This window comes from Bubalus bubalis, chromosome 9, assembly GCF_019923935.1.
Source record: "Bubalus bubalis isolate 160015118507 breed Murrah chromosome 9, NDDB_SH_1, whole genome shotgun sequence".
NCBI lineage: Eukaryota > Metazoa > Chordata > Mammalia > Artiodactyla > Bovidae > Bubalus > Bubalus bubalis.
This window is the reverse complement of record NC_059165.1, coordinates 3865878-3889437: the sequence shown is the minus strand read 5'-3', so window position 1 is coordinate 3889437 and position 23560 is coordinate 3865878. Positions and strand designations below refer to the sequence as shown.

At 46.9% G+C, this 23560-nt stretch overlaps 1 protein-coding gene across 2 annotated transcripts in view; it reads right to left on the bottom strand.

Moving 5' to 3' along the window:
* The window catches only part of EFNA5 (ephrin A5), a 288851-nt gene extending 288399 nt beyond the window's left edge, over positions 1–452 (bottom strand). The window contains exon 1 of one of the 2 annotated variants that reach the window (XM_006068849.3): positions 21–452. In XM_006068849.3, coding sequence (XP_006068911.1) covers positions 21–145 — 125 coding nt within the window. In that variant the 5' untranslated portion in view covers positions 146–452. The remainder of the gene's footprint in view (positions 1–20) is intronic. The other variant, XM_006068848.3, reaches the window with a different exon arrangement.
* Between the last annotated feature and the right edge of the window lie 23108 nt (positions 453–23560).

Genomic DNA, 23560 nt, shown 5'->3' with positions numbered 1-23560 from the left:
CCCACCCCCCGCCGCCCTACCTGGGGTTGCTGCTGTTCCAGTAGACGGCGTAGCGGTCGGCGACGGCCTTGGAGCCCGGGTCCTGGCTGAACACGCACATCCACAGCGCGAGAAACAGCGGCGTCAACATCTCCACGTGCAGCATCACGCCTGGCCAGCGGCGCAGCCCCCGACGCGCCACTCCGGGGAGAGAGCCGGGATCCGGACGAAGGGAGTTGGGGGGAGCGCGAGCGAGCGGGGGCCAGATAAATATGAATAAATACAAACGCAGAGGGGCGAGAGGCGCGCAGCGAGCTGAGAGCCGGGGGGAGACGAGCGAGAAGAAAAGAAGGCGACGGAGTAGAGGGGCGATCAAGGCAAACTCGCAGCCCCGCTGGAGGGATCGGGAGGAAAAAAGGGAAGCGCAAGATGGAGAGAAGCGTGCGTGTGTGTGTGCGGTGGCGGCGGCGGCGGGGGCGGGGGAAGGGGTGCCAAGCTGGGTCTCGGGCGGCGGCGGCGGGCCGGTCACCCGGGCAGAGGGCGGTGCGCGCCCGGCCGGGCGGCGGCACGCTGCGCAGTCACCGCGAGGGGCGCGCCGCGGCCGCGGGGAGACATACACCGGCCCGCCGGGCCCGGCTCAGCGGCGGCGGCGCGGGCTGCGCACGGCTCCGCCGCCGCCCGGGGCCCTGGGCACCGCGCCCCGCTTCGCTCCAAGTTACTTTGGCAGCCTTTGGAGGGGCGGGGGGCGGCAACTGCAGGAGGGGAGCTCCGTGCGGATTGCGCGGGGGCGGAGGGGGGGGCTTCGCGCCTGCGGTCCCGAGCAGTCGGAGGACCCCCCGTTTCCCCCGCCTCCTCGGTGCTTTCGAGCCGGGTGAGCCCTGGAAATCTCGGAGGAGTCCCAGGCGCGGTGGGCGCGGGGCGGTACGCCGAGAAGGGCGGGATCTGGAGTCACGGAGCGGCCAGCCCCGCCGGCGTCCTGGAGCTGGGGGAGCGGCCGCGGAGCTCTGGAGGAGACGTCTTGCCTCGCAAACCTCCAAGAAAAGTTTGGCTCCCCCGTGTCTTCGGGCGGGTCCCCCAACCCTCCTCCGGCGGAGTCCGTCTGCGGCGGCGGTGGGAGGCGACACCCGGCCGCGGGCTGAGTCCCGGGGACCCCTCGCGCGTGCCTTCCTCGGCCGGGAGCGGGTGCACCGGGGCGCGCGGAGAGCAGAGGTTACGCACCAGCCAGCCGGGCGGAGCTGGGATGCCGAGACCCGCGGGGCGATGCCAACCCAGCTGTGAGGCTCGGGGGCGGGAGGGCAAACGACCCCTCGCAGATGAACCCCTCCAACTCCCGAACGGGCTGATGTCAAGTCTCCGATCGCCTTCCGGGAGCCAGACCGAGCCCCCCAGCTGCGGGGCCGAGAGCGCTGGGGGGAGCTCTCAGAAGTGTCCCTGCGACTCCGACCGGTTCCACCCCAAGCCCGGCAACTTGTAGAGATGCATCAATCAGTTGGAAACGCCAAAGGAGGAGGGGAAAAAAAAAGAAAGAAAGAAAAGAGAGAGAGAGCGCACGAGCGCGTGGCACCTCCCCGATGACTACATCAGAAAAACCTTCCAGTTCCTCCAGCAGCGGCTCCTCTTTCCCTCCTCGGGCGCAGCAGCAGCGAGGGTGTGAAAACCACCAAGAGAATCCCCAGACCTTCGCCAGGCGGGAAAATAAACTTGAGTGCAGCAGCGGCAGCACGAGCAGCCCGGGAGGGATTGCAACGACTGGCGAGGAGTGGGAAGGGGTAAAAGTCAGTTTTGCAAAAGAGAGAAAGGGGAGGAAAAAGAGAGAGAGAAAATGCTTTATGGGAAGAAAAAAAAAAAATCTCCTCGGGCACGCCCCCTCGTTAATGACCTGCGTGTAAAGCCGACAGCCGCCGCCGCCGCCGCCGCGCGGGAGCTCGGGGCCGCGCGCGTGGACGTGGACGGGTGCGCGGGGGCCGCGGCGCGGAGCCCGGCCCGACAAGGGGAGGCGCCTGCAGCCTGCGCCGTCGCCGCCCGGATCATGTGGGCTGATTTTTTTTTTTTCTTCGCCCCCCCCCTCCCCCACCCCTTGCAGTTTACTTGGGAAGGGGTGGGGAGCGGCTGGAGCAGCCAGTCTGGCCCCGGCCTGCTGTTTGCTTACCGATCGGGTTTTTTTTTTTTTTTCCCCCTCTATCCAACCCGATTGGTCTGCTCCACGAGAAAAGAGGCGTTTTCCTTATCTCCTCCCTTCCCCACGCCTCCTAACCCCCCCCCCCTCCCCATCCCGGGCCCCACCTTCTAGAAACCTGACTAATTGAATTACTGGGAGTGCTCGGGCGCCCTCTCCTTCGCGCGAACCCAGCTGTGCTGCGCGTAACCCTTTGGATGCTGACTTTTTTTTTTTTTTTTTTTTCCCGTCTGGGCTGCGGAATGGTCTCTTTACCTGAGACGAGGGGGTTCTTCAGTGACAAAGGAACGGGTTATCCCACCCTGCCGCCGGAAAGCCGAAATCCGTCTCCGGAGCCCCTCGAGTAATAATAGCAAAGTCTCAGCAGCCGGCGGGCAGGGGGACCACAGTGACCACGTGTTCTCGTAAATCTCCGCCCGGGTCTTCACGACGCGCGCTGCCCGGCTTATCTGGCGACCCAAGCATCTCTCAGGTGCCTTTGAATTACCCTCTTCCTACCAGGGATTTCAAGGTTCGAGGGCAGCAAGGGCGAGTTTTCTTTAAAGTGATGCTTTGAAAACACTTTTTTTTTTTAAGTCAAGAAAATCAGTGTATTAAGTCGAGAAAATCAGTTTACAGTGATTACAATTCAGTGCGAACCCTCGGCGGGGAGGACATTGAATGCGGCAGGGACCACCCCCACACACACCCGAAACACCTTTCCTAGTTCAGGTCCCAGGTCGGTTCAGTGCGCACTGCCCAGAGGAGAAAGGGTCTGCACGAACCCGGTGCAGGAAAAGAAAGGGGGGGGGGGGGGGACGGCAGGAAAGGAGTTCTCTTATGATCGGAACCCGTCTTGTGTCCCCGGGCTCCCAGAGTAAGGCTGCAGCGCCTCGGGCCCCGCACCGCCCCCCACCCCGGCCGCCACGAATGCGCGGCCGCCCCAGAGCCGGGCAGCGTCGGGGAGGCGCGCGGCGCTGCGGCGCCTGGAGACTCGGCCTCGCGGGGCCGGAGGGCCGCTGGGGTCCCGTCTGCCTAAGGCTCCAGGGGATTCGCTGCCTTAGTGGGAAGGCCTGATCCCAGGAAAGCAGCCAGGTTCGGCTCCCGTACTTATGAGCCCAAGGAAAGGAAAGATCGCGTCTTTTCCTCTGGCGCGCTCCGGTCCCTGCGCCTTGGATTTGCAGGCGCTTCCGAGCTCTTTGGAAGCGTCCACGCGCCCTCCAGTGGCGGGCCTGCGGTCTGCACCCAGTGGGGCTACTGCCCGCGGCCCGGCCTGGTTGAGGGGGACCGAGGCTCCAAGGCCACCAAGCATGCAGGTTGGAGAGGGAAGGGACAGTCCCCCCTCGACGTGGGGTTACCTGGGTGTCCCCGGCTCTCACCTAAACGCTGAGTGGTTTCTCAGTTACAGAATTATTTCCCATCTGGAGAGACCCTGAAATTGTCCTGGAAAAGTAACTCGTCCCCTTGTGACTAGACACACGAAATGCAACCTGTAATTGTAGATTGCGCTGCAGACCACCCTAACAAACCAAGTGCCTTGCCACATTAAGAAATGTGTATCCAAAACCATCAACAGAAATTCTTCTCGACCATCTGTATATTTCACAGAATTCCAGCAGTGATAAGTCAGAAAACTTAAGCTAGGGAACTGAAGGATAAGCCTTGATTTTTTAAGTCAAACTTTCATTTAAAACGTTTTCTCCCCCCGCCCCCAACCCCCGCTCCACTACACACCCCCCCCACCCCACCCCCACCCTCCACCCTCCACCCTCCATTTCTGCTGATGTTCAAGTTCTTGGCCTATTTTACGATGAGCTTATTTCTTTTTTTTTCTGTTGCAAGAAGGATGCATTTTACCCTGTCTTTCAGATAAGAGCTCTAATAGGTGTTCCTATGACTGAGGCAGTTTTGCAGGAAATATTCTGGACCCTTTTAAGGGACATATGCATCTTTAGGAAGATGAGAATTCACGACGCCTATCTTGGGGAAAATGCTGAATCTCATAAGAGAGACTTTTTAGTCAGGGAAATATCAGGTATCAGGAGTTAGCAAGCTGGCTTCCTGTGGCAGCAAAGCCAAAAGGAGTAAAGAAAAGGGAATTCTATTCACTTATTTCCTGTTTGAAACACACACTGTAAGCAATTGTGAAGTATCAACATATCAAAAGAATATGGATGTCCTGATATTTTAAATATTTCCAATTTGTTTAAGTCTGTATGGTCCCATTTTATGCAGAAAAAGAAATCCTACATTATGGGTTTCCTTAAAATGATTCAAGGAGTAGGAACAAAAGCCATAGGAATTTGCAGCTGTTCAGAACACAATTCAAATGTCTATGAGAAATAATTCATACACTTAAATGCCTCCTTCTGGGATTATATACCTAAGTAATTACTGATATTGAACTAAGTAAGAAGTCATATGATGGATACATTCGTAGATGAAGTTTGTAGAGAGGTATTGTGAAGTATACTTATTATTAGATAACATGGCTTCATCTCCTCAGGAAAATATTCAAGTGATTTGAATTTATACAAAGGAGCATTACATAAAATAATTATGATTAGCTCAGTGTCACAGAGGCAATGACTCCAAAAGTTGGCCTTTACAACATAAGTCATCTTTTGCCAAGTATAGAAGAAGGTGCTAGGGTGTCAGAGAAGACAGCAAGAAACCAGAACATACAGAATCAAAGTGCAAAGAGTGTTTGAATGCTTTGAGTTCTACAAGATTGAAACAGGGTTGTTGGGAGCTTAGACCTGAAAAGTTGGTTCAGAATGGACTGTGGAAGTTTAGCTATATTCTAAATATATTCGGATTTAAAGCTACAGGCGAACAAGCACACTGGTGTTTTCAAAGGAAATGACACTGAAGCAATTCTTCAAATTAAAATACAAATAGGGATTCATCTGTTTATTCATTTATTTATTACTTTTTGGCCAGGAAGTATCTAGATGGGTGTTCCAACCTTGGCTACAAGTTAGAATTACCTTGGGAGGTTTGTTTTTTTTTTTAAAGAACCATGTCAAGACCCAACTCCCTGTTTTAGTTGGTTAGGAGTGGGGGTTTGGTTTCTATAATTTTTAAAAGCTCCTCAGGGAATTCTAATCAGCATAGAAAATTGAGAGTCACTGATCTAGGTAATTTATTTTTACCTTAACTATTTCAATATTTCAGGCAAAAAAAAAAAAAAGAAAAGCTCCGTACTTAGAAGAAATGTCCAAGCAAACCATCAAGGCAAGAACACTGATACTTCCAAGAACTGAATTTCATGATACTATCAAAATGAAGTGATACTTTAAAAATAATTTTCACGTGGCACAAAACAGAATGCCATCTCCTAAAATATGGATTAGTCTTCATTTTTAGATTAGTTTGGATTTCCTTTCTGTATTAGCTGCCGCCAGATAGAAGTGGAAATCTACTGAGTCAAATGTCCAGACAAGCTGGTGAATCAAGCCCCACAGTTCACAGACTAAGCAACTCTTGTTGAAGATAGCAGTTAAATTAGAACTAATACCCCGAAGAAATAATAAGGGAAATAAACTCAAGAGCAAAGATTAAGAAAGTAGTAACTAGACAAAAAACTTTCTGGCAGGTGACTCACATAATGTGATTTGTGCTAACCCTGCTGTCTTCCTAGAACTTCAGAATTCACCCCAAAGAAACACAGGTTCCATCACCAAACTGTCACCCTGCTATCCTGCACCCAGACTGTTTGAAGTTGCTTCATGAAGCCTTCTCCCTTCTTGACCCCCTTTTATAACAGCTTTCTCAGAATCTTTAGAAAGAACTCTTCCCTCGCTTTGCTTTCCTTAGACCTTAGGAAAGATTCCTTTTCTGTTTCTGATGCAGTTGCGTTTCCTGGGTGTAGTCTAAAAGAGGGAGGAGAAACAGCCTCTGCTAAATTACTGACTCTCCACCTTCAACCTGTGACCTTCAACTTCCATCTTGAATTTGCTAGGATCCCTACAGTTGCACTCATCTCACACGCTAGTGAAGTCACGCTCAGAATCCTCCAAGCCAGGCCTCAGCAGTGTGTGAACCGTGAACTTCCAGATGTTCAAGCTGGTTTTAGAAAAGGCAGAGAAACCAGAGATCAAATGCCCACATCTGCTGGATCATCAAAAAAGCAAGAGAGTTCCAGAAAAACATCTATTTCTGCTTTATTGATTATGCCAAAGCCTTTGACTGTGTGGATCACAAGAAACTGTGTAAAATTCTGAAAGAGATGGGCATACCAGACCACCTGACCTGCTTGAGAAACCTGTATGCAGCTCAGGAAGCAACATTTAGAACTGGACATGGAACAACAGACTGGTTCCAAATAGGGAAAGGAGTATGTCAAGGCTGTATATTGTCACCCTGCTTATTTAACTTCTATACAGAATACATCATGAGAAATGCTGGGCTGGAAGAAGCACAAGCTGGAATCAAGATTGCCAGGAGAAATATCAATAACCTCAGATACGCAGATGACACCACCCTTATGGCAGAAAGTGAAGAAGAACTAAAAAGCCTCTTGATGAAAGTGAAGAAGGAGAGTGAACAAATTGGCTTAAAGCTCAACATTCAGAAAACGAAGATCATGGCATCTGGTCCCATCACTTCATGGGAAATAGATGGGGAAACAGTAGAAACAGTGTCAGACTTTATTTTTGGGGGCTCCAAAATCACTGCAGATGGTGATTGCAGCCATGAAATTAAAAGACGCTTACTCCTTGGAAGGAAAGTTGTGACCAACCTAGATAGCATATTCAAAAGCAGAGACATTACTTTGCCAACAAAGGTTCATCTAGTCAAGGCTATGGTCTTTCCAGTGGTCATGTATGGATGTGAGAGTTGGACTATATAAGAAAGCTGAGCGCCGAAGAATTGATGCTTTTGAACTGTGGTGTTGGAGAAGACTCTTGAGAGTCCCTTGGACTGCAAGGTGATCCAACCGGTCCCTTCTGAAGGAGATCAGTCTTACGTGTTCATTGGAAGGACTGATGTTGAAGCTGAAACTCCAATACTTTGGCCACCTGATGCGGAGAGCTGGCTCATTGGAAAAGACTCTGATGCTGGGAAAGATTGAGGGCAAGAGAAGGGGACAACAGAGGATGAGACGGTTGGATGGCATCACTGACTCAATGGACATGGGTTTGAGTAAACTCCGGGAGTTGGTGATGGACAGGGAGGCCTGTCGTGCTGCAGTTCATGGGGTCGCAAAGAGTCGGACATAACTGAGAGACTGAACTTCTCTTGAAGCCTGTGGATAATTTTACAAGTTACTGAAATATTCTTAAAGAGACTTTTGTAGAATTTCTTTTTTATTGACTACGTGTTGCTTTGTTCATTTTGAAACTTAGTTTAAGACCTACATAGTAAAGTTTTTAAACATATAGAATTTTGAGCAGTCATTGTGATAAAAAGCCAAACCAAGTGATTGGTCACATATGTAAGTATGTGTTATGTTTCTGTGTATCACAAATGTGTATGTGCTTACATATAATTCTGAAAGAAGCAAACAACAACTGGTTGATTCAACCAATTTCCACATCATTTTTCATTACCCAGACTTCAGTATATATACCACAGAACTATGTGGCCAACATTCAACTACAAAGCTGAAATTGGTAGGTGACAGTTTCCCACAAGTTTCACACAAGAAATGTTTGTGTGTCCTTTACTATTGGAACATGTATGTACTTTCACTGCTCTGTAGTTCCCCTCTTCAAATATTTAAATAAAAATCACCAAATAATCTATCCGCATTCTAAAACTCTAATCAATCAACTGACATAAGTGAACTATCCTAAAATGCTCTTTGTGAGTGATTAAATAGCATTACACTCCTTGCTTAAAAGAATTCAGATTACCATGAATGCATATTACTTACTAAATAAGTAAATAAATGTATAATATATCTGTTATATTACAATGGCAACATAGATACCTACAGCATGCTGCTAAGTCGCGTCAGTCGTGTCCGACTCTGTGCGACCCCATAGACAGCAGCCCACCAGGCTCCCCCGTCCCTGGGATTCTCCAGGCAAGAACACTGGAGTGGGTTGCCATTTCCTTCTCCAATGCATGAAAGTGAAAAGTGAAAGTGAAGTCACTCAGTCATGTCCGACTCTTTGCAACCCCATGGACTGCAGCTCACCAGGCTTCTCCGTCCATGGGATTTTCCAGGCAAGAGTACTGGAGTGGGGTGCCATTGCCTTCTCCGACCTACAGCATACCCTTATTTAAATAAAAAGAACATATTTCTTTTCAGAAATACAGTTAACCTGTGCTTTTTTTCTCAAATATATGCAAACTAATAATTAGGATACTTTTCTCCACCAGCTACATCTAAGGTCACCCAAAAAGCAAGTAAGTTGTGTGCTTTTGTATTTTTTTTTTACTTGTTTAGAGACTCCCCAAAGGCAAGAACATCTTTTTTTAAAAAATTTAATTGATGCCATTATGTACATACACATTTATACACACGTAGCATGTTTATGAGCATGTATATGGATAGGGAGAGACAGAACTTATTTTTCAATCAATTTTCCCCCAAGATTTCATCAACTTCTGTAAGAATTCAATTTAAAGGCGAGCAGAGGATATAACCCTTAGTCAGTGGGCATGATTTCATGAAATAGAAAATGTTTCTAAGCCCCATTTTAACATTGGCTTTACTTTTTCTCCCCGGATCTAAACTGGCTAAGCAAAATAGAATTATGGCAAAGTAAGAAACTCTTTCCTCAACTATGTGCATTTTTTCTTTTCTTTTTTTTTTTTTTTACATAAAAGGCTCAGTTAGGGGATATTTTGGAGTGTGGATTTTTTTTTTTTTGGTAGTCATTTAAATAATTGTCTCAATTTTTTTTCATTTTTCTTGGCCATGGTAGAGATGGTCTTTTAAAGCATATTATTTATTTTTTTAGGAAAATTGTCCTCTTACTGCAGATTTATAACTCTAGTAGAAACTTCCAAAAATCTTATGCCAACACTGTAAATTTTACTGTGATGTCATAAAGTTACAGTTAGGGTATAATTTTTTAAAGGCATTTCATTTTGTAGTTTGGAGTAATAGTTATAAAGCTGCTCTCTATAGAAACCACTGTAACTTGTGATTTTAGAACGTCAGATAATAATGCAGAATATTGGCCAAAACTTTTAAAATGAGAAATATTTTACTGAACTGACTCTTTCTAAACTGAAGTCTGGGAGAGAAATGTGTTGTTAAAATGACTACCTTTTAACCAAAGATTATCACTTCCATTTCCATTAGTCTACCTTGGGGGGGCTGCATATGATGTATACTAATTAAATAGGATTTATTGGTTCAGCTAGATTCTGAATTACTCTCCTTCCTTATGGATTAAGAGAGTGCCTTTCTTAACCCTTTTCCTTGAAATCCATCAGGATCTTTTATGTGGACTGGCTAGTATTCTGCACACTTCTAATGCTTAATAAATATTACATTACAATATTAGCATAATATTAAATCATCTTAAAGTACTACATGGGCTATTAAGTGAGATCCTATTCAGTTGAGCCAAGACATCAAAAAGTTTTATTTTCTCTATACGCATACAAAGTAATTTAAAAACTCCCTTTCCATGAAATGTCCTTGCATCCATACAGAGTGAAGTGGTGAAGTGTGTGTCTCCAGTTATGTATTTCATTTGTTCAATTCATTCTGGGGCCTGAATTTGCCATTTTAGTAAGAGGAAATTTAAAATCGGGCAGACAAAAATGGAAATAGCACCATTTGTCAAGTAAATGCCCTTTTCCCAATGGCAATTCTGAACTCTTTATAAAGGATTTCCAGGCCAGCAGCTAGGTAGTGTCCCTTGCCATTAAGAAACCCTGCTTTGTCTGTGACCAGTTATGTCACACACACCTAGACCAACAACTGCAGAAAACGTGGGGATTCTGTTTACGGTTACAGAAACGAGAAAGAAGTTAAAAATATCCTGTCAATACAATCTCCTCCTAACTGGTTGCTGTGAGGGAGCTCCTAGTTGGAAACTGCCATCAAAGCTGAAAATAAAGACATTTCCTTTTCCAAAAGTATTGTTCAAATATTACACATTATATCTACTCAAATAGGATAAAGATGATGCAGAATCTGTGATAGATAGCAAAATGGCCTCAATTCTGTCTCCTTCACAGTTTAACTTTGCAGTTAGCTCCTCGTGTCAATAAAGACTCTTATTTTTCTCACCCCTTGAATCTGAGCTGACCTGGGACGTCCTTTGGCTGAAAGGCTGTTGTGCCAATTCTGAGACACGTCTCAAGAGGCGCTTAAGCTTCCCCTCTAGGAACCCTGCCCAGTGGCCACCTGAGCCAGCTGAAGCTAGCCTTCTGGTTGATGGGAGACGTCTCACTCCTTCACCCCATTGGCCCTGGCAATCCCCAGATGCAGTGCTAACCAGCTGACTGGCAGTGGACAACAGGTATTAAAAATTTTCAGTGGAGACTAGAAGAGCTTCACAGCTGAGCCCAGTCTAAACTGCCCACCCCCCAAAATCCTGTCCTCAATAAATGGTCCTTGTTCTGAGCCACTAAATTTTGGGGTGGTTTGTTACATAGCAGTAGACAACAGATACATCCACTTCTTAAATTATCAGAAATAAGATTGTGGCTATCATTCAGCTCAAATAAATGTTATTCTTTCAAAACTTTGATTTCCCTTACTGAGTTACTTGCTGCTAAGTCTGTATTTGGCACCATGGTTTCCTGAATATCTTTACCGCAAGTGTTGGTTTTTGCTACTTTACAGCTTTCAGAGGGAGTCTTTTCCTCCTTCCATAAAAACCTTACGTGGAACCCTCAGTGAACACAGTCAACTTTCAGGCCCTTCTGATCCTCTTAGGATAATGTCATTTAGTTAGACTGGCAAACCTGAAGAGGTGCTTTATCCAGAGGTGATTCTTCTTCTAAAGTGGTGTCCAGCCAGAAAAAAAAAAGAAAAAGGTGAAAAATCAAAGGAAGCTATGTTTAGCTTCATCTCAAACGTCCGCATCACTCACCACATTGATTTAACATCACGGCACCTCCATCTTTCAGCAGGAAGGGCTGGCCCAAGACAGCAGCTGCGGGGCCCCGTAAGGGTCAACCTCAAATGACAACATCGCTGCTGTTGGCCGACAGCTGCAGTGGAACTCGGGATGAACAGCTCTCTGGGTAGATGGAATAGATCTGTTTCAAGGAAGTGGATACAAAGTAGAGTTCAAAGAGATACAAAGTGGCATTTTATGCACAAGCCTTATCTTCCTGTGAGTTAAACCTTCTAAGATTGGAGGAGGTTCTGTCCCTGTCTCTCCCGGGCTCTAGTTCCCAGCCCGGGTTTCTAGAGTGTGCCGCCTTGGCTGGGGGTGAATCCACGGACTCAAGAGTGGTCCTCGTCAGCATGCAAATCACTTTCCGCCTCTGCAGACACTGAACCGTTGGCCACCTTCCCGTTGATGTTTATTACTCCACATTTCCAGAGTTCTCTGACTTTGTCTCCTGCTGGTTTCTTCTGCCTGCTTGACAGTGATTCATAGCCTGGAGGCAGGCACAGAATATCTGTGGGATGACCGTCCACCCCTGAAATACAGGTGTTTTTCTTTAGCCCTCTTCTCTTCCTTTACTGACAGGACCTTTAATAAACACCTTCATATTCACAGCTTATATCCTTTTGTGGATTGGGGTAAAGACCCCCAATCAGTTCCCAAAGAACTTCTCACTGACAGATTTGATGAGGCAGAGGATTCAGTATTCTGCCAAGGGATGTCTCAACTTCTCCATCAGGTTGCCTCCTAACCAATCTCAGCCACCCACACTTACCTCCATCCAGTATTCACTCCATTCTGCAGCTGGGGTCATCTATTCCAGAGGGAAGCGTCACACTCCATCAGTCCACAGCTTCCCATCAGTTCAGTTCAGTTCAGTCGCTCAGTCGTGTCCAACTCTGTGACCCCATGAACCGCAGCATACCAGGCCTCCTCTGTCATCCCCTTCTCCTCCTGCCCTCAATCTTTCCCAGCATCAGAGTCTTTTCCAATGAGCCCGCTCTCCGCATCAGGTGGCCAAAGTATTGGAGTTTCAGCTTCAGCATCAGTCCTTCCAATGAACACCCAGGACTGGTCTCCTTTAGGATGGACAGGTTGGATCTCCTTGCAGTCCAAGGGACTCTCAAGAGTCTTCTCCAACACACAGTTCAAAAGCAACAAAGATAAGCTTCTCGGAGTGGCCACCAAGCCCCGCATGGACTGATTCTTGCCTTCCTCTTTGACCTGATCTTACAGAACCCACCACCCCCAGACTCGCCCCCCCCACCCCCGGCAACGCACTAACGCCAGCAACACTGACTGTCTCTCCTGTCCTCAGAGAAGCCCTGCATCCCTCTATGTCCAGGTCTTTGCTTATGCAGCCCCTCTACCTGAAACATTTAGAGTCTCCCCTGCTGGACTGAACTCAGCTTTCAAGGCTCAGCTGTGATGCCAGTTTCTAGGGGAAGCCCCTTCTGACTCCATAGAACAGAGCAGGACTCCGCTGACTCCCCCAGGACACCAAGTCTGTCTTCATACTGCTTGTCCTCTGACTGAGGCTCGTGTTTGTGTGGCCCTTCCTCAGGATCTCCTTCTGGTTCAGTTATTCTGCATCACTCCCCGGAGCTTAGCGTTGCACACAGCAGGTACTCTATGAACGTACACTCAGTAAGGGAAGGAAGATAGTGCTCTGGTGCCTGACACTGCATCTGCCCTTGTGTTCTCCAGGAGGAGCCAGATCTCAGGGTTGCAAAAAGGCAGTGGGCGTGAGAGGGAGAGACAGTTCAGTGCCTCACAAAGGCTGACCCCCTGCAGGAGGAAACGGCACCCCACTCCAGTGTCCTTGCCTGGGGGATCCCATCGACAGAGGAGCCTGGGGGGCTACAGTCCATGGGGTCGCGACGAGTCAGACACGACTGAAGCTACTGAACACACAGAGCCCGGTACGCTGAAGAGGGATACAGGCCAAGCTAGAAGATAATGTGGGGACCGCGGAGGGTGATTTCTGGCTGGGCAGATTTCGGCTTAGGTGTCAGAGGACGAGTCTGGAGGTGCTCAGAATCCAGGGCAGAACAGAGGAGCTGGGAGGCCCTCAGGACTTATGTCAAAGACAGAGTCTGTTCTTGGTGAGTTCCTACTGTCATTTATTACATTATATTCACACTAGGTAAGTTCTACAGGCCAGGATTTCAGAATAATTATACATTTTTGTATTTTTAGCTATAGTTTTTTCTTTTCTTGGTAGGATTCAACACTGAAGCCCAACGATGTACAGTTTGGGGCTGAAGAAGTGGTAATGGAAATACTGATCCCAACCCCAGGATATCCATTTTAGAAGCAATATGATACAAGGTGGAGATCTTAGATATCATCACCGTTGTTCCTTGATGTCACAAGTCAAAAAGCAATTCCTCTGCAGCCATAGGGCAAATTAGTCACTGGCTCCTGTGTACATGAATTATGGCTTAAGGAATCACAAAAAAATTTGAATTACTAAACAAGTTACATTGAAAAAAATAAGAAGAGAGGAAAGATGCATGAGCTTAGGGAAAGGGTTTTATAATATACCCCAGTCGACTCTGTGATAAATGTACATAATTAATCATAGACACCATTTTGGCAAATGATATTTTTAAATGATAGAGGCAATTATCTGTATAATTACATATGCACAAAATGCATTATTTTCTGCTTTCAACAGGCAGCCAACCCTACAGAAAAGGTAAGGAAGAGACTTACCTAATTTAGCATCCTAATTTTAAACTCAATCTAAAGAGGACATTTTTTGGTAATTAGAGGAGGTCCAGAAGGCAATGGCACCCCACTCCAGTACTCTTGCCTGGAGAATCCCATGGATGGAGGAGCCTGGTAGGCTGCAGTCCATGGGGTCGCACAGAGTCGGACACAACTGAGCGACTTCATTTTCACTTTTCACTTTCATGCATTGGAGGAGGAAATGGCAACCCACACCAGTGTTCTTGCCTGGAGAATCCCAGGGACGGGGGAGCCTGGTGGGCTGCCGTCTATGGGGTCGCACAGAATTGGACACGACTGACGCGACTTAGCTGCAGTAGCAGCAGCAGCAGAAAAGGAATGTAATAATGCTGACTTCTTGGTTTGCCTACTATCCTGGTGAAACTATTTAGTTGCTATGTTTAAAGCCATATAATATGTCATATTCTGTTTTTTTTAATAAGTATAAAATAATCTCCTAAATGCCTTTCCAATAAATGGTCTGGACATATATTGTAAAACTTGTGAAAATGAAAGCATATTTGCTCCTCTCTACTAAGTTATTCTTTCTATTAAAATGAGAAAGAAAATTTCAGCAACTATAGTAAGCAATGGTAGTTGTTTTTTTTCCCTAACTTGATAGAATGAGTACATCGTCTCTCGGCTATTTCTTTACCCTGATGGTCTTATCCTACAAAGGCAGTGTGGTGTGGGGAAAGAGTTCTCTCTGGAGTCAAACATAGCTTCAAATCCTGTTCAACAATTTACTATGATGCTAACCTTGAGCAACTTACTAAATGCTGCTAAGCTTCAGTTGCTTTCTACAAGTGAGTATAATCACGTCAATCTCATAAAATATGCTGTGAGCAGTACAGGAGATAATGTTTATCAAGTATCTGGTCTCCTGTCAGGGATTCAACACATGTTCAATACTGCAGGTATTATTCATGTTAAATCCTCCCCCTACTTCAAGTTCTTTAACATCTTATCCATCGGAAATAAATCACAATGTCATTCCATCGTTCACTCATTCTACCAATGTGTATTGAGTGCCAGGCATACTTACAAAATATCAGTATATAACTAAATGAGTCATTTTGAATGTCTTAATAAGTAAAGAAAGGATGGATTATTCAGAAAGTGGTTAGCAATTTTGAACTCTAACTCAGATGGTCTACAACTGTGTTGTCCATGCAATAGCCAATAGCCACACCTGACTCTTGAGCGCTTGAAATGTGACAATTTTAAATTGAGATATACTGAATACATAAAATATGCTCCAGATTTTGAAAACTCAGGATAAAGACAAAGACTGCAAAATATCTCATTACAATTTTTTTCATTTTGCTCACATGTTGAAATGATGATGTTTTATAACTGCATTTATATTTATAAATATTTATAATTTATACTGTATAAAATATTAAATTCTTAAAATGAATTTTATGTTTCTTTTTACTTTTTTAGATATATGGCTATGGGGAAACTTTAAATTTCATTGCTCACATTTGTGGCTACAATTATGTTTCCATTGGGCAGCACTTATCTAAATATTTAAATACAGAAAGAAAGGAGGAAAAGAGTGGAGGAGAGGAAGGGAGGTAAGGGGGAAGGAAAGAAGGAAGGAAATAAAAAGGATCTTCAAGAACTAAAAGATATAAGCCTTAAAAGATCAGAGAATGGAACAACCCTTCCTCCACATAACACCAATGACAAAAAAAAATCTGGGAGCCTGAGATGCTGTGCTTCCAGCACCATGCCAGCCACTTAGCAAATGCCAGTGTGTACTGATCTCAAGGGGCCTCGGCCTGCGGGGCCTGGAAGCAAGGTTTCAGTTCGCGGCAGAGATGAAAGTCAGGCTGAGGCATGGGAGTGCTGCATCCTAGCCGCTCAAGCCGCAGGGACCAGTGGCCAGTGGCAAGGCCCTGGTGCACCCGGCTGTGAGGAAATGAACTCCCGCAAAGACAGGAAGCAGTGAGACAAGGGAAGTGTGAAGCAGGGAGGAAGAGTATGTGTGGGTAGACCCACGGAGAGGCTCGCTGAGAGCCCTGCCCCTGTGGCAGTCTGAATCACTCGAATGGGGCGCTTCCTCCAGGTTTCCTTCCGCCGGGCGTCTTGCTTCTCCTGGCCCTGAGCTCACGTTTGCTGGATCTCAGAGTCCAGGCGTGTGCACGCCATCTCTCCCACAAGATGGATTCTAGCGAAGGGGCCTCAGGGGGAGCTGGCATCTCTTACTGTGAGGTAACACCCCCTCCCTTCTGACCTCTGAGACAGAGCCTTTCTGCATAAGTCTAGTAGGGAAGGTCTGTCACTTCAAGAAGGAGAATGATTCAGTCTCTATCTGTTATTTGGGCAGGGTGACTTCCTCTCTGGGTCCCTGTCTTCACTGCGGGGAAACCAGCCCTCCAGACTGGGGCGCCCCAGCTCCCGCCTCAGCAGTGTCTGCTTCATGATCATGTCCCCTATTTCAGGCACCATACTAGGTCCTACAGTTACAGTGATGGACGAAACCATCCGTCCGTCCTGGAGTACTCAGTCTAATGAGAATTAAGAACAAGAAAAATTTTTGCAAGCTTTTACATTTTGTGTTTCATATTGTTGACCTTGAAGATACTATGTTCTAATTTTCTTTCAAAGAGTGTGGACATGCCTCTCCAAATCTGACCCTTATTAACCTGATTTCTGTTTTCTCCTTGTGAGAATGAACCGCAGCGGGACATTGAAAGGCAGCTTTAGTTCCATTGTCAAAAATGTCATTGGCTAGTATATTGCAAAGTTGTTCAGTAACAGAAATTAATTTAGAAGCTCTCATCTGGCATATATTTCTATATCATACATATCAGTTCAGTTCAGTTCAGTCGCTCAGTCATATCTGACTCTTTGCGACCCCATGAACTGCAGCATGCCAGGCCTCCCTGTCCATCACCAACTCCCAGAGTTTACTCAAACTCATACCCATTGAGTCAGTGATACCATCCATCTCATCCTCTGTCGTCCCCTTCTCCTCCCACCTTCAATCTTTCCCAGCGTCAGGGTCTTTTCAAATGAGTCAGTTCTTCGCATCAGGTGGCCAAAGTTTGGGAGTTTCAGCTTCAGCCTCAGTCCTTCCAATGAACATTCAGGACTGATCTCCTTTAGGATGGGCTGGTTGGATCATACATATCATTCTCACACAAAATCATTCCTGGATCCTTCCACAGTATTTTGGACCACCTATGCAGTCATGCTTGTATACATGCATGTATACATGCGTATACAATCCTGTTTCAATACAAATGTGCAGAGCAAAGACATTCATTCTGGAGCAATCATAGCTTCACCAGCCCCTTGCCATCCCCACCCCAGGCTCTCAGAGGAAGGAGCCGCAGCTCTGGCCAGGCCAGGCCTTTTGTCGTGCTGATTAGAATTGAGCTGAGCTGCAAGATTTACATGTTAAAGGAAACAGAGCCCTGGCCCCAGAAACCGATCCCGGAAGGAGGAGGAGAGAAAAGGAAAGGCTTCCAGGAGCCAGAGTTGGGAAGCGGAGTTTGGGGGAGTGAGGGGAGAGAGAGAGAGAAAGGAAACAGTTACCATGGCGAGCCGTGCAAGATACTGAGACTTGAGATGAAATTGAAATGCTGAGCTATTGATAAGGGACGAGGTTCTGAGAGAACAGAAATGAAGGCAGGATGAGCAGAGGCGAGAAGACCCCAGGAAGGCTTGCTGAAAGTTATGAGATCCCTTGGTGATTTTCTGAGAAGCAGCAATGAGGATTTAAAACGCTTTCATTAATTCCTGCCTATCTGACTGGTGTTTCTACTGGCTTTGCAACCATTGACACTGGTGAGAGCAGCTGGGTTAAGTTAATTAAACAAGGAGGCCGTTAGACTGGATGGGGCTCTAATGCTTTGGCAGCCAGTAGGCAAACCTAAATCTAAGCCCGAAAATGCCTCCAACTTAGGAATCAGAATGCTAAAGACGCAGACCACAAACAGCCAACTCGGCTTTAAACCACGGCCGGTCAGATAATTTCCTTTCTTGGCTTTCTTTGCCTGGGTCTTTCCTGAGCTCCTGTGGGCCTACCATTTCCGGTTTGGTGCTGCCCTATTGCAGATGGCTTTTTGCTCAACCTCTTAGAATTTTTTGTTATGCCTCAGTTTATCTTTTAAGAGCTTCCCTTGTGGCTCAGCTGGTAAAGAATCTGCCCGCAATGCGGGAGACCTGGGTTCGATCCCTGGGTTGAGAAGGTCCCCTGGAGAAGGGAAAGGCTGCCTACTGCAGTATTCTGGCCTGGAGAATCCCATGGACTGTGTGGTCCACGGGGTTGCAAAGAGTCGCCCGGCTCTCTCTGGGTTCCTGGTCACACTTCAGGAGCTCCGTGCGGGAAGCGGAGGCTGTCCCGAGCCCCTGTGCACACACAGCCACTACTGTGGCCATCTCTAGCACCCTCACCAGCAGACGCTCCAGAGATACGGCTTAAACAGAAAAGGTATGGCAACCGACTGAATAAACCTGGCTGCTCAGCTGGAGGAAGGTATGTACCGCCCCAGGCACGACTGCTCATCCTTTCTGTGCATGAGCCCAAGAGCTAGGACAGGCCTGGTTTACTGGTTTCCTGTTTGTCTGGTTTGGTTGTCTTAATAGTCAGTTGCCCGTGACAATAAATACACCTTCTCAGTTTGAATACACGGGTCCCTTGACCACAGCCGCCCCCTCCTGCCACAGACTCCCTAGCTGCAGGGTCATCCCCCTGTCTCAGGGTCAGCACGGCGCAGTCCCCGGGGAGGGCGGACAGGGTAGGTTGTCTGGAAACCCGGGAGAAACCACAGAGTTCTGGGCAAGTGGCACAACAGAATCAACCAGAATCGTGTTTGGGCCCAGTCCAGGATAATCAAAACTGAATTCCTGGGCCTCTGTAATTTTTTTAAATTCCTGGGTCATTCGGACACTAGGTTATGAGCTGGAAGCCCTCTGTCTTTGCTCCTCGCCCAGCTCAAATCTGAGTCTTCACTTGCTACGCCGATCCCAATGGCCGCAGGCGAGCCGGCAGGCCCCGACGGCTCGCTCAGTAGCCCCGGTGTGCCTCTGAGGGGCGGTTCCTTCCTTCATCCCTGACGATTGAGACCCGATGTCTTGGCTGGCTGGGCCCGTCCTGGGTCAGGCTGGCATCTTGGGGAAATTACTAACAGCTCCTCTTTCTCTCTTAAAAGAGCTCCAGGTTTGGATGGTAAATTATATGGTCCCTCCACACATATCAAACAGGGGAAACCCAGCCTCGCCTAGCGTAGTATTTTCCTGGGATTCTTTCCAGCAGCAGTTTTAATATTCCTTCACTCTCTTCCTTCCTCAGACGTCTTTCTTTCCAGCCCTTTCTTCCTTCTTTTTCATCAGATAAGGCTTGCACAGTCCCAGACAGCCCACCCTCTCACTCCTTACCCACCCCACACCCCTGGGAGCTTCCGCCTCACCTCCACTTGCGGAGAGTTCAGGAGGGCGCTGCGGGTGAGAGACTGGATCCCGCTGGTTCCTGTTTGAGCGCCAACCGAGAGGCAAGTAGCCCGAAGTCCTGTGTTAGCCGGACGGGCCTGGCTTTCCCGCGGACCTCGGATCACTGGAAAGAAAGGTCCGTGGAGCACAGCGCCCACCAGGACTTCCTGCAGCTGATGAGGGTCCGTCAACCAAGTGTGGACCCCGGGCTCCTGCAGATAGAAGGAGGAGGAGTCGGGGTTTTCCAGATTCTCCCACACCACGGACTTCCCACAGAGGAAAGCACTGGCCTCTGCGTCTTTCTCATCTGACCTCTCTCCTGAGGAGGCCCTGAACTCAGGGTCCTGATTCCCGCATCTGACGCTCTGGCCTCTCTCCTGGGGAGGCCCTGAACTTATTATCCTAATTTTTGTATCTGAGGCTCCTTCTGCTCTGGTACACAGGTTGCTTTTTCCTCCACCTTTGTTGGCCCCCTGATTCCAGGACATTATAATGCCCTCCACCCCCCTCATCTTTGGCTGGTACTCACCTTGTCGGAGCCCTTCCTGGGTTCGGCTTCCCATTCTGATGCTTCTCCAAAAACCCAGGCCAGGACTAGGCGCTATCTCAGAGATGACACAGAGGCCACGCCAGCGGCAGAGAGCCTGACATGTTCACAAACGACATGGTCGTGTTCACGGCCTTCTCCCCAAAACTGAGATTTCTCCACAGACACTACAAAGCAGACGGAGCCCCTGAACTGTTTCGGTGTTGAATTGTGATTCTCTTCACGCCCCTCCCCACCATCCAGTCCCATCCCAGGCTCTCTGCTCTCCTCATCACATTCCCTGTGTGGACTGTGTTAGCCGCTCAGTTGTGTTAGACTCTTTGCGACCCCACGGACTGTAGCCCACCAGGCTCCTCTGTCCATGGGATTCTCCAGGCAAGAGTACTGGAGTGGGTCCCCATTGCCTTCTCCAGAGGATCTTCCTGACCCAGGGATCGAACACTGGTCTCCTGCCTTGCAGGCAGATTCTTCGCCATCTGAGCTACAGGGAAGTCTCATCATCTTCCCTACCACCCTCCTATGATGTCTCAACTCTCCATCTCACTTTGCATGTGAGTTGCTAAATTAGTCGATGAATCAGCTTTTGGTTCATAAGCCAACTACCAACACTGACAGTTACAGAACTGAGTTGTCCCATAAGGGCGGGTGGCAGGTTCAGATGACCCCCAGGGGCAGAAGGCAGGGTGCCTGGATGCAGCCGGCTGGGTGGGACCCAGAGCACCTGGCGGGTGCCTGCCCTGGACAAAGGGTCTAACTGCTGTTCTTTCTCGGTGCAATGTTGCCAGGAAGGGAAGCCGCCTCCAAATGCTAGACCTTTCCAGCTTTCCAGAAAAACAGAGACACCTGGATTCTTATGAAAAATCTATTATTTTGAGGAGGGAGGAATATTAATGCCTGATTTTAAAACATTTAAATTTCATCCTTAAACAAAACTCGGTGTGAGTAGGATCTGGTTTTCTGGCTGCCAGTTGGCAATGGCTTTTCTAGTATATTCTCAGACAAATTTTTACATAATTTTAAACACGATTTCCAGATTGAAAAATCCTCTGAGGCAACCCAGCGTCAGGGGGTGTGAAATGCTAAAGGATACCCTGGAAATCTACAGATGCTGCTGTTTATGCCTAAAAGTGTCAGTAGCAACAACAGAAATTCCTAGTAAGTGACAGATAGCCACTTAAGAAAATCTTTTACTGAAAGGAGATTTTAAGCATTCTGTAAGAGGTCCACTGTGCATGCTTTTGTGCCTGAACACTTCATTTTTCATAAACAAAAACCCTCTAATTGTCTTGCATTTTAAAATATCTTTGTCAGCAAAGATTCTGAGGAGGCAGTTAGAGGGGAAAATAAAAACACTGAAAGTTAGCAGGGACATCAGTTAATCTCTTATCCCTTATGGAGTTTACATTTTGAGTGACAACTAAGGTTATCTACTTTGCAAATACTGTAGCTTTATTTTTGAGCAAGGTGAGAGGAAAGCATATTATTTTCCTCTATTACTGGACATTATCTTTTTTCAAAGAAATCAGGATGCCATGCTTTAACACTTCAACAAATGTAATACGTTGAAATGCAAAGTATTTCAACGTGGGATGGCAAAAATGGTTCAACTGAGTGAAATGCTAGAGGGGGGTTTCTCAACCTTAGTATATGCAAGTGACATTTTGAGTCCCATTATCTTTTGATGCGTGTGTGCGTGTGTGTGTGTGTGAGTGTGTGTGTGTGTGTGTGTGTGCGTGTGTGTGTGCGTGTGTGTGTGTGCGTGTGTGTGTGTGTGTGTGTGTATGTGAGTGTGTGTGTGCGTGTGTGTGTGTGAGTGTGTGTGTGTGCGTGTGTGTGTAGGGGTTGTCCTGTGCACTGTGGTCTGTTTAGCAGCACCCGTGACCTCTACCCGCTAGATGCCAGCAGTACCCGGCCCAGCTCATAAAAACAAAAAAGTATTTCCAGACACCACCAAACTTGCCCCCGATTAAGAACCATTGCTCAAGAGGAAATGTACATCACAACTTGGATTCCGATTCTCTGAAAATCTTAAACTGGCATTTCACACAAAGGGGAAAAGCATCAGCACTGACTTCATCTCAGCCCTGCGGCACTCCAGTGGGGCCGGGGAGAGAGGTCTTTGCGGCCAGGGCAGCGGATGCACACTGACACGGAGGTTGCTGGCGGAGGGGGCAGGAGCGGTCACCCCTGGGCGTGAGATCCGCGCTTCTTGACAACAAGGCCGCGACGAGCAGGAGCCAACAGAGACCTGTCAGGCCAGGCAGCAACGTCTGGTAGATCCCAGACCACTCGTGGGGAACTCCAGCCTTCATCTGGCCAAGTGTGAGGCGAATTTTCAACATCTTGAAGAATGGGATGATACCAACCAGTTAGACATTTAATAGGAAATCCTTTCTTTCTTTTTTTTCTTCCCTCATTTTGGAGAGAAAACATTTTTCCAGAAAAACTTGAAAGGTTATAATAGTGGTTTGAAATCAGTAACTCTCGATTTTTTTTCTTTGTGGTTATGGAAGAAATCATCAATTCCATTTCTCAATAGAACCTCATAAACACAACAGGCCAAATGCCAGAACAGAAATTAAATGGCTCTGTGAGCCTCAAGGGAAGACATACTTTAACCATGAAGTATTCACACCAAACCATGAGTGCAGTACATGAAAGAGAATGAGCTAGAGAATGTGCGGTTTGCATTTGCTGTTTTTGACAGCACTGTTTATCAAAATAACTAACAATTTTCAAAGACAAGACTACTTAATTTTCACTCTATTGCTTTTCTGTCTGGGAGGAACTATAAAGAATAAGTTCACTAAGTTTTTGGTTGAGTTTTAGTTCATGTAATTTGTTTCATGTTAGATGTTTCAAAACGGCACCCCCTAGTCTTTTCATAGTTTGTTACCTTAAAATAGGGATGATAATGTACTGGTGGATACGTATCACTCTGCATCTGTCAAAACCTGTGGAATGTACAGCACACAGAATGAGCACCAGTGCAAAGGATGGTTTAGTTAACAATAGTGTATCGATATTGACTTATGGGTTATATCATATATACCACACTAATGCAAGATGTTAATAATAAGATGGAGTGGAGGGGTGTGGGCAGAGGGGGTGTGAGGGAACTCTGTATTTTCTGAGAACTGTCCTTGTAAACTTTAAACTGCTATAAAGACAAGGTTTACTAAATTTGAAAATCTGTTTTGTAAATTTTATAATAAAAGCCCCGAGACAGTTAAAATTCTGTAAATGTCTTTTAAATAGGACTTTTGAGTATCGTTCTGCTACTTGCTTATTTACTGCTGGAAGATAATTGCTCAGGATGAAGTAGGGGAGAGAAAGGACTTCCTGCTTGTTTGAGCGTGGCCAGTGACCACTCTCATCCAAACTCCTGGCAAGTACTATCTAAGTGCTGTGAACAGTGGACCTCAAATTGCATTATATTTATGCATTCTCTTCTTGTCAGTGATTTCACATGCCTTTACGTTTTTCCTTCATGAAATAACTTTTGAAGTAAAATTCACTCACAATTGTTTATAATACATTCTCCGTGACAGGCCAAATTTATTTCTAGTTAACGACATATAGTACTCACTGGAAAAGCAGTTATGATGAATCAAAGAGCTTTTTGTTGGACTTTATCTATGCAACAGCAAACAAGCTGTTGTGTTG